This window comes from Ascidiella aspersa, chromosome 2, assembly GCF_963924565.1.
Source record: "Ascidiella aspersa chromosome 2, kaAscAspe10.2, whole genome shotgun sequence".
In the NCBI taxonomy this organism is placed as follows: domain Eukaryota; kingdom Metazoa; phylum Chordata; class Ascidiacea; order Phlebobranchia; family Ascidiidae; genus Ascidiella; species Ascidiella aspersa.
In genome coordinates, this window is record NC_139448.1 from 34,443,888 (window position 1) to 34,455,650 (window position 11,763).

Here is an 11,763-nt window from a genome sequence, read left to right on the forward strand (position 1 = left end):
AATCAATAGCCTGAACCTGTAAGTTCCCCAAAGGCCAATTAGTACCTTTCTAATGCTTTCTGCATTAATAAGCATTAGGTAACCAGTGCCTATGCGCTAATGGACTTTCACATAATAAGATAGGAACACAGTCTGACATGCTTAAATAGCCACAGTGCAACGTTGTTACATTGTGAAAAGCAATTAGTCAATGAAAGCGGTGACTAAACATTCACTAGAAAAGGACGTACGTAAACCGTCATAACAATATACTCAACGACCGGATTTTTTTAGGTGTATATTTATGGAAATAGAGGGAAATGATGTTGCGCATGGTTAAGTTAAAAAGATGGTTACCTAAAATAACTAGATAAAAGTCATATATTTGTTTTTTTTCTCCAACATTTTGTATAATGTAACAACACATTAAAACAAGCATATTCTGTATAAGTTTAACATTTTCTAAACATGTTAACAAATAGAAAATGCATTGGATGGTAAATGTTTAAAACTTAAACAGTGTTCTTGTGCCTGAGGATACTAAAATTTCACTAGCACAAGTATGTAGATTATATAAAATGTTAATAGCAATAATTATAATTCTTAATAATTATTATTATTGCAGCTATTACTATAAAGCAAATGGGGTCAGGATATGGCATTGTACTACTTCCTAATCCGTTCAATAGTGTTATGTGTAAAAAATAGGCAAGCAATTAAAAAATAGGAAAACTGTTTTAATTTTGGAGCATGACGGTTAAAGGTTAGTAAGACATAATAAGAATATCAACGCTCATACAGAAGTAGGTATTATTTTGAATGTTTCAAATATCTCATTATAGATTTCATTGTTGAACATTGTTTCAATTTTATTCAGCTACTTGTTATTAGCCATAAGTACTAAACACTAAATAATATTAGGTAATCTTAAAAACGCAATGAATGTGATTTATCAAAACCTTTATACCGAACCCAATGTAGCAGCAAAATCCCTATTATGGCCGAGTGGATATCTATTAATAGATGCATAAGTACAAATGGATTACACCACAAATGGGTGTAATTGGTGGCTTAGTGATGATTAGGTCTAGGAGAAAGTGACTCAGGCAAAGGTAACAAAGGGGTGAAAAATTATCTTTTAACTTAAAATGTTTGATTTTAAACAATTGGTAAAAAAATTGCTAAACCACTAATTCATGTAAGATTTCCAAAAAAGTTGTCTAAGAAAAAAATAAGGAAAAAACAACATAAAAAAGTGTATTTTTAAACATAATTTATATCACTTTAACTAAGGAATTAAATGTTTTTTTATTTAAAATATTTGTAAAAATGCTGTAAATACTTCACTAAATTAAGACATAAAGTTAATCTCACCCAATGACCTGAAAAGATTTTTTTATTATATTTTTATCTTTCTAAATAAACTGTAACTGATCTTTTTTCCAAAAGTAGCCGCTAAATTAGGAACAACACTAACTTACTAAGTGAAATGTAAAGTCTGGCAAATGATCGAAAAAAGTGAAAATATCCGCCAGGATAATTAGCCTCAGGTTAGAAATAGGATGAAATGACGCCGCTCACTAACAATTTATCGAGGTGATTAATAATTCCCTTCCCTGTAATTTTGGCCTCATTATGTCTCAGTGCATGATGGGGTTGGAGCTTAAATTAAGAGCACTAACCCTAACCCAGCGACTAATTGTCTTTAAATCTCAACAAATAACTTTGTGGCCTATTACATCAAATTGATACAGCTAATAAAAAATTGTAGTATTCTTTTCAGACTAATGAAACAGAAAAAAATGTCACTATTTTCCTTATACCAGCTTCAACTTATAAATTTGAAAAAACATAACATAACTTGTGGCCTATAACATCAAATTAACACAGCTAATTTCACACTGGTCAATATTACAAAAATGTAGCATTCTTTTCAGAGGAATGGCAAAAGAAAAATGTCTGAAAGAAAATTTCATTCTTATTCTTTTATAAGCTTCACTTTCAATCAATTTGAAAAAATGTAACAGGAGTGTTTTTAACAGTGCAGTGATAAAAGCCAATTAAATTTGCCAAAAACAATTTTAATTTTAATTGCCATATCTGAATAGGAAATTGACATGTCTTCTTAAAATTGACACAACCCCGTGTTCAACATATCCTGTTATTTAAATGCCTAACCTTTCTCACTAAAACAAAATATGTAAAATAATTGCATTTCATGTTTCAACAAAATCATAAGGGGTATTTGTGTTTGTTATCTTGATCTATTTTGGTTTGTTTTAGCTTTGAAACTGCACGACTATTCAATTTAAATTTTAACTACCACATCTGTATAGGAAATTGATATATTATACATGTCTTACATAGATGGATAATAATTCTTGAAATTGATAGAACCATGTGTTCAACATATCCTGTCATTTAAGTGGCTAAGCTTTTTTAATAGAAACAAGATATATATGTAAAATAAATGCATTTCATGTTTCAACAAATTCAGAAGAGTCCCTGTGTTTGCTATCTTGATCTATTTTGGTTTGTTTTAGCTTTGAAACTTCCAAGACTACATATTAACTATAATTTGACTATGTATTTACATAAACTGCCACTTACTAATTTCCTAAAGACTATTTTTTCTAAAGCTGTCATTTTACTGATAATCTAGTAATAATATTTATGGTACTGAAACAATAATTTATATAAGTTAAAATTTTCTGAAATAATTTGTGTAAAGGAAAAAAAATATTAAAAGAAACACCTTTCAATCAACATTTAAAAACATGCACTACTTCTGCTGTGCTGTCGCATTATTAGGTCGGTTACTTTGGCATTTATTATTTATTTGACTTCATTAATATTTACCTGTCCTTGCTAAACTTTCGAATCAATTATGATTGGTAAGCTTAAAAAATCTTAGGTCATTACAGTGTCAAAGTTAATTGTTTTAAAAAGGAAATTGTAAATTAAAAATGGCAAAGAAACAAAGTAGTTTGACTATGTGTTTAAAAAAAATTAAAACAATATATTAAAAAAATAATAATTCTTTAGCTTAGTACACCACATATATATTTTAAAAATGTAATAGCTTATTGAAAATGACAAATAAAAATAGCAGTTTGACTGTGTGTTTTAAAAATTAAAATAACATCTCAACAAAATAATTCTTAAGCTTACCAGATACTTTATAGATTTTAAAAATAGAATAGCTTCATGGATTCAACTTAGATAATGAAAGATACTATAAAAGGTGGCATAGGTTTATGTTTGTTTGGTTAGCTTGAGAAATAGGTTCATAAAAAGGCAAAGTGGTCTTTGCAAAAAAGAATGCTGTTTGTTGTTCAAACAATTTTTCCAATATTTTGCATAATCAAAATGTTTTTCAAGAAACATTACAATTTATTTCAGAACAGGTAAGCATTGGCTTTGGATTTTTAACAATGAATCTGTAATATTATTAGTTTTCTGTGGTCAAAAAACACGTACTAAGAGATATGTAAAGTCCACATCCTTGTATGTGTTTACTCAAGCAAACAAGTAGGAGGCAAAATCGATTGATTCCCACTTTGGACAATGCCGCTACTGTTTTAAGTGCCATTGCTAAACCGACAAAGCTTGACTTTGACGTCATAGTTAACCATGGTTAAGTGTACGCTAGCAAGGGTCCCAGTCGACTTTCAAATTTCGGTCAACAGATTCGGCAAACACATCGCTCGAGATTTTTCGTCACAGCGAGCCAAAAATAATACTGGGCAAACAGCAGTGATACAGCGTAGGGCAGAGTCAACAGATCATTGACGTCATTATGCGAACATTAACTTACAACCTTTAAGGTGTTTAAGGCAGACTTTGGGACTCTGTGTCTCCCGTTCGCTTGCAAAAAATTATAACCGGAAAAGTCTGGCCTCACTAAAAACCATTACAAAATTTAACTTGTAAAAAAAGCATGACATTAAATTAGTAAAAATTTTAAAAAAATTAGACAATTGAATAATTTGACATTAGGAATAAAGGGGTAAAACTAGACATAGAATAAATATTAAAGACTATACCAAAGTAGGTAGCATTTTGTTAATGTTTTGAGAAACTATTGAATCATTCAAAAATTATGCCTTTCATTCCATGTCAACTACAACCCACTGCTAGTCTTTATGCTCCAAAGCAGTAAAACTAAAAAAAGTAAATCCTACAAATACAGTAGAAGCTATTAAATCTCGATAATTTTCACCAAGTGGTTTCTATCGCAAAAAGGGGCAGGAAATGTAGTACCGATTTTCACAAAAATCTCAGAGGGGTAGGATGAAAAGGTGATTTTTCTCACCTCGGACGATTTGTTGCCGAAGAGTGACATGATTGTCCTCCTTGGTTGGCACGGAAACGAAGGAGGTTGGCAGGAGGATTCCGGGAGGCACCAGGTCGGAGGCAGCTGGCATGTCCTTCCTCCCATCAGATGAAGAGGATGAGGAAAAGTCCTGGAGGAAAATGGGAGTTTTGAATTTCACCAATACTGGAAGTTCCGTAGTATCTATCATATTGGACATGATACCATAAAGCAGTAATTCTTAAACTTTTTATGCCGCCAATTTATTGTAATTTCAAAAAATTATGAAGCCACTGACCTCTATAAAAAGCCTAAACGAAGTTTGGTCTAATGCTCATGTGGCCACTGAAGCAACATGCTTTGAATTTTACTGATCAATAATAATCCATACAATTCAGACTTTTATATCTTAGGAACAAAAAATAAAAATTTTAAGCAAAAGGTTTGATAGAGAACCCTTACTCCTGATTTTTGGCTTGTGGGCTCGTTACTCAGGAGCCCTTATTTAGCTGCTTAGAGAAGCCTAAAGTACATGATCTCATACTCAAGTGTTAACGATGCAAATCCAATACCAAATTAATGGATGCATGGTTTTACATACAATTTTATAAAATAACATTTCTGATAAAATACCCACAACTTGATACTTAATTCCGGAAACTTTTGTTTTATATCTTTTGAAGCATTTTCTTTGACGGTTTTAATTCAATGAGTTTTACTTATTTCGATCACACAGCAATAGTATTTGGTATCAAATTGGTCAACAGTTCCTTTTTCCAAATATACGGGAAATGTGTTTCAAAATTAATAAGTACAGGAGAATATTAGTTAACATTACGAAATAATATCAAAACTAAATTCAAGACTCTAAACTAATATTTTAACAGTAGCTACCCAATTTCTAACTTCCACCAAGAAAAGCAAACTGTTAAAAAAGGCTTATTGATGGTCTAGTCAGTGATGGTTAAAGAACTTTCTTAAGTTTTTTTAGGCCATCAGTTCTAGTTAAAGCCGTGTCCAAGAAAATAAGTAAGTGAGTAAATGTAAAAACTCTGTAATTGTCACCTCCAAAAGCATATTTGTTAATAGTAAAACAAAGCTATAGAGCATTTTGAAAAAAAAAACTACTAAACCGTTGTTTCTAAAACATACAAAGACATAAAAGGTTGCACAAAAAAAAAAAAGTTTATTAGACACCAAATGCCAAAACCGAACATTGAGAAAGTTAGTTCATTTTTGAATTTTAAATTAAGGTTAAGTTATTTTATTCAACATTTTAGCAGAATTAAAAAACATAAAATAGGCCTATACTTAAATACCCTTTGTATCATGTAGAGGCAAGCTGTTATATTCACAAATCAACATCGATAGGACCAGTTGCCTATCCATTCCCCAAGAGGGAATTTCTATAACTTAGCAATACAGCCACTGGCACAGCTATGCAGTAAGCCTAATTGGCATTGCTATACGGACACACTCTATACTAAACATACAAAAATAAACTTAAAATGTTTTTTTACATACTCCAAATCGATAAATATATCAAATGCCAAATATTTCTTTCTTTAATTCACACCTTTAAGTGTTGTTGTAAACTTTAAATTGAAAATTACAAAGTATTTTAAATGTTAAATATATATTTCTTTTTTAATTCACACCAAGACTTGGTTGTGGCCATACAACCAACTAAAATATACTAAACGAACACACTCTCTACTGAACATACAAAAAAAAACTTTCAATGGCTTTTTCAAACTCAAAATGATAATAATCATACTAAAGTCAAATATTTCTTTCTTTAATTCACACCAAGACTAAGTGGTGGACAGCCAACTAACTAAATCATATTAGACACACTGTAAACATTACACATAAACATCCAAACTAATAAAAACTTTCCACAATTTTAACAAACAAACAAACCTTTATTTCCAAGCCTATAAAAAATATTTCTGCGAGCGTGTCAACTCGATTTTTCCACCAAACAACCCTAATTCAATCGTATCCAAAATATAAATCCAACAGCGACAGGCATTCAGTAAAAGACCTCTCTACCGTTCGACAGGTCAGTAGTCTGTCTTAAGCGTAGCGCCACTTCCTTGCATAGATTTTGCCTGACAGTTTATGAATTAGGGGCCTCCAGAATTTTGTGATCCCCCCACTTCCTTTAAATTTGACGTCAGCATGTCATCCCACGTGCATAACACTGCACATATTCGTGGAACGCACAAACTTACGCCAGCCTTGTATAAACATTATTAAAAATACAACTATTGGCAATGTAGGTCAGGTCAAACTTATAAGGTAACACTATAAGCTATTAGCATTTTTTCAAGATAAATTTTTATAAGTTTGACTAATAGTTATTAAAGAAAGCAACTACCCAAAAACAGCAATACATAAACACAACCACCCAAAAACAGCAATCAGTAATAATCTTGTTGTTAAAAATAGTAAAAAAAGTTAATTCCTAGTTTACTAATTAATCTAAAATAAATATTATTAATCAAAGTTGAATAAAAAAATAAAACTATGCATATGCACATATTACATTACATTCCACTGCTCTGGTTATTATCAGAATGATGTTTATTCTAAGCAACAACAGGTTAATGCACAGTCCTACGAAGAACAGCAACTGATAATTAATTGAACCAGGTTATATTGTTATACACAATCAACCTACTTAAATTATTAAACAGTCTATTTAAAGTGGGCAGAAGATCCTTTTCACAGAGCATTTGCAGTGCAGAGGGAAGTATATATAAATGAGTGCAGTGCAATGTGGTGAAACCTATTCAGGAACTGAAGGATTTTCTCTGTAGACACGACCCAAAATAGCCGTCCAAAAATAGTGCGCAAGAGGCTAAACGCAATGTCGTGAGGTCTGTGTTAAATTTAGCTAGCAAGTGTCTTATTATTGCCTGGAATATTACAGGCAAACAAATTTTACTGGTAAATGAAATCTTGCTTGTTAATAAAGACTTGGGACATATACCGCCCTTTAAAGTGAAAAAGAACATTTTAACTTAAATTGGTTGTTTTATATACACAATATTAATTTGCCAAAAAGGTAATTTTCTTTTGTGGTATACTACATTATTCATGCATTGGAGACACATATGTTTCTTAAATCTACAGAAGGTACATGTGCAATGTACATTTATGTGCACGTATGTAACTAAAACAACAAACATAACTATACTTCTATAATAGCATTGCACCGATTAATTTTGGTTTGCATTATTTCCTAGCATTATCAAGACTGAATTTATTTTCATTTAAGACTGGATTTTCCAGATGGTGTAACAGGATAAGCATGTTTCTGATAGACTGTTAAATGGAATTACAATATCAGACAAATGCAGAAATCAATAAAACCACCAATAGATTTTGCTCGATTTGACAGACTTTTAATATAATTTTAAGTTGGCTGACAAAGATATTTTTTTTGTCATTAATTCTCAAGATGGGTCATATATTGCATATTCTTATAGTTCAGAAAATAAACTGGCCTTTTAAGTCTTAACACCCATATTTTTTTTTTATTAATTTGTTATATGACAAAAGCAGACAAGTGAATTTATAAAAAAAAGTCGAATTGTAGTCTTGTGTCAGAAGCTGTATGAATGCCTTTGTTGAAAAATTGTGCAGAGGTTATAAATTTTGTTTTTGCATATTATTGCTTTAGCTCTTTGTTTGTTTTTGAATACTGGGGTTGTACTAAGAATGCTCTTATATAGGGGAGTGTAATATAGTTGTCTTTTCCACAAAAAAAACGATTTTTGGATTATAAACTTGCACCTATTTTTCCCCTAATCCTGCTACTTGATCTTTTATTCAGATCTTGATGTCCTATACTTTGGACAAAAAGCATCACAATCAGATACAATTACAAATGGCCTCATTATCATGGTCAAATAAGCAAAAAATAAAACTTAAATTTTCAAAAGGTTATTTTCCAGATCTTTATACCAAAATTTGTTTTAGAGTAAAAGCACAAATTACTGTGCTTGATCATAAATCATGGCTGAAATTCCTTTATTTATTCAATACCATCCTAGTATCAGACGAGTTCATGCTACTACCAGTTGACATAAAGTATCGGCTTCAATTGGATATAATGAAACATGCCAACCCTGGGTGTAACAATGATTAAATTTACCTCTTGAACAAAGATGTATTCATCTCTGGTTGAAACTTCCACAGAGCCTCTTGATCCAGATAACCTCTGCAAGGGAGCATGGCCATTCACACCGTTGTAAGCCATCATGTACATTTTATTACAACACTCTTCTTGCAAAGCGGCATGGCATATTGATGCATCAGTTATGGCCTACTGTCGGAAATAATATGTAGTGCCTTTCTGAGAAAAAAATGCCAAATTTTGAAAATTATGGTCCCTAGTTAAACAACTCCAGCCTATTTAAATAGAAAGAGGCCATTTATCCTTACAGCAGATTCAGATTTAATTTATTTTGGTGCATTTTGCAAAAATTTAAAACAAAGTGAACAAAAAATAACAGTCAAGTTGCCCAGCAAGTAGGTATCTCAATATATAATACTTAGTGTGTGACCTTGAAGAGCCGGGAAAATAGCCAATAGGCATCTCCTGAGGGCTATTTCCGCGACTAATAAAGTAATTTTTAGTGGAATAAAAAATAAATAATGTAAATAATGCAAAACCCAAAAAATTATATTTGATAATATCATGCGCCAAACCCAAACATTTTCACTTAATTAAGCTACAAAAGAAAGATCACAAATCATCATAAAAAGTAGGAAATTCTTAACAACCGAACTAATGTTAACCACATGTTTAGAAGCATAGAAAGCGGGTTTTTTTTATAAAACCATGTGATATTAATTGGATAAAGGCCTATGATGTATTACCAACAAGCCCACTAAAAAGTATACAATACAAATCCAGTAAAAGCAAAATTATTTTGTTCTACACAAACAAAAAAGTTTGTATTGTTTCAAACTTCAAAATAAACTGCTTTACTATAATGTTCAAACTAGGAAACAGTAAATTCAATTTTTTTTAGCATATAGTTAATTGATTATTTAAAAGATTATCGTTGCACATTAACGAGAAGGTAAACTTCTGACACGAGACCCAAACACTCGTTCGTCAAACAGGTAATTCGCAAGTTATGTTTCTCATTTCATTTTGCAAAAAAGTAATTGCTACAAAATATCCAAATCTCACAACAAAAATAAAAACAGTTCGACTCAAAAAACGCGTATCAAAAACAAAAGTTCACTGCACCGGGCAATGACACCGCTAGTCCGCTACCCGGCGTAGTAAAAACACAAATTAAAAATAAACTTTTACTACTTTGACGTTCTATTAGATGCTGTCTGGGTAAGCTTAGGGTTGTACTAACGCCAAAAAATAACGAAGAAGAGTTGAGAAATAGCCCACGAAAAATTTATTTTGTTCACAGCACATAGCTAAGTTAATAATCACCAAAAACAAAGCCAAGTTTCACGTTGGTTTATGAATCAGCTGGTTTAATGATTGTGACGTCACGATGCGCTTGGCCGGCGATCGTCGATTGTAGTAACATAGAGATCTTATTAAACGTCAGGCTAATATACACAATTTACAGCTTTGTGAGGTATTTTACTCACGGGTCAAACAAAAAACGAACAAATGTTGTTCATAGTAACTGAGTTTTGTCCGTTGGCGCTACATTGCACAACATTTTTGCCACGATTCCAGTATTTAAATTATTATTAAAATTTTGGTCTGTTTGTGACATGCGGACAAAAAGTTTTGTTATGCAAGTCCAGTGACAGCAGAACATACGTTTCCACTTTCGTTAAGATAAATTAGAAACCTATGTTTTTTGGCAGATGGACGTGCCTAATTACTTACAAAACGTTTTTAACAGTATTTCTAGTTAAAAGAACCCTAAATATTATTAATAGTGTTTTGCCAAATCTGTGTCAAACAACACTGAAGATGAGTGTCACAAGACAGTCTTGCGTTCAAGGAAACGTATCATGTGGTTCCGTTAACCGTTAAGTCACACTTTTAGCTGTAATTTAACCACGGAAGGTTGCGCCATGCTAACAAAGGTGGTACGTTGCTTTCACCACAAATAGTTTTCTGTATTAGCTTTCACCACAAATAGTTTTCTGTATTAAAAAATAGACTATTTCCTTCTGGATTCTTCTGCCTTTTGTCTATACTGTTTTCATGTTTACCCAGATCTACTGACGACATCTTTATCAGCGAAAAAAATATATATTTTTAACATCTTTATAAAGTGTCTGACTTTTCACTAGCATTGTCAGACATTCTGCTGTTACTGATCACAAATCGAGGTCGACATTTGTTTTGCAAGGGTCGAGGTGATAACCTTATGTTTCCTAAAGTTACTAGTTTTACTCCTGTTATGACGTAATTTGTGACGTCATCTGTGAAAAATTTCAAACGTTCCAGGAAGTTTCACTTGTGGAATTTACACATCCCTTTGGTTAATTTGTGTTAGTGTTTTGATAATTTCAGATTTGTATGTGCATACGTAAGCTGATGGTTCAAAGGTACTTTTGTATGGCGTGGAAAGGTATGTTAATACGATACCCGCGTAAGTTTAATGCTTGTTCGCCACACGACAACCAATTTTTAAAAAAAAGTCTATAATCGAACTGAGACGTACCTACGTTTTCCTACAAATTGTATCTAAACATTCAGCAACGCGTAACAGCATGAAAAAGAGTACTTCGTGTCCTCTGCCAGCATACAACAACTCAAACACTGTATTGGATACCCACATGGCAACAGGGGTGAAAGTACAAATCCCTTCTTACCGGACGATGAAAAACTTTCTTCAATTTTTCAGAGAGACGTCACAAAATTACGTCATAACAGAACGTTTGAAACAAGTCACCTTAGGGCACCTAAGGTTATTCTTCGATGGAATACACAAATGTGACACTGAAAAGCTAATTTAAATTTATCTAAGAAGATGTTCCGGCCTATTTTCACCACCCCATGACATCCAAAAATACTTTGTTTTACCTGTCAGCATACTAAAACTTAATCGCAGTTTAGGATACACACATGGCACCCATAAATCCAATACACACAGTTGGAAACAAACTGTAGCACAAAAACTACCATGTACTTTGCTACAAATTTTTTTTTTTAAATCCAGCAACACTTAACCTAGCAAACCAGCGTAACTTCATAGTGTTATCTGCGAGCATGTCAAATTCGAAATCTAGCAATCAGAAGTTAACACGACTGAATTGTGTCTAACCCACGCTCAATCCCGAAACAGCAAGTTTAAAATAGCGGGGCCAGCTGTATTAAAGGACACACACTCGAAAACCCGGTTGTTTCGAGTGCCGCTTGCAAAAGACTCCGACTATTTTCGCATCCTTTTTGTCACGACAGAGCCCCACTAAAATAACGCCAGTACGACCACGAGTTGCTTTATTACTTAGAGGCCACC

At 32.4% G+C, this 11,763-nt stretch overlaps 1 protein-coding gene across 1 annotated transcript in view; it reads right to left on the minus strand.

Annotated features, from left to right (window-relative positions):
* The window catches only part of LOC146165454 (diacylglycerol kinase eta-like), a 39,248-nt gene extending 30,615 nt beyond the window's left edge, over positions 1–8,633 (minus strand). Inside the window, exons 1-2 of the mRNA XM_083381375.1 lie at positions 8,460–8,633; positions 4,295–4,445 (exon numbers count right to left, since the gene is read on the minus strand). Of these exons, the coding sequence (XP_083237501.1) occupies positions 4,295–4,445; positions 8,460–8,573 (265 nt within the window). The 5' untranslated portion in view covers positions 8,574–8,633. The remainder of the gene's footprint in view (positions 1–4,294; positions 4,446–8,459) is intronic.
* Positions 8,634–11,763: the final 3,130 nt, after the last annotated feature.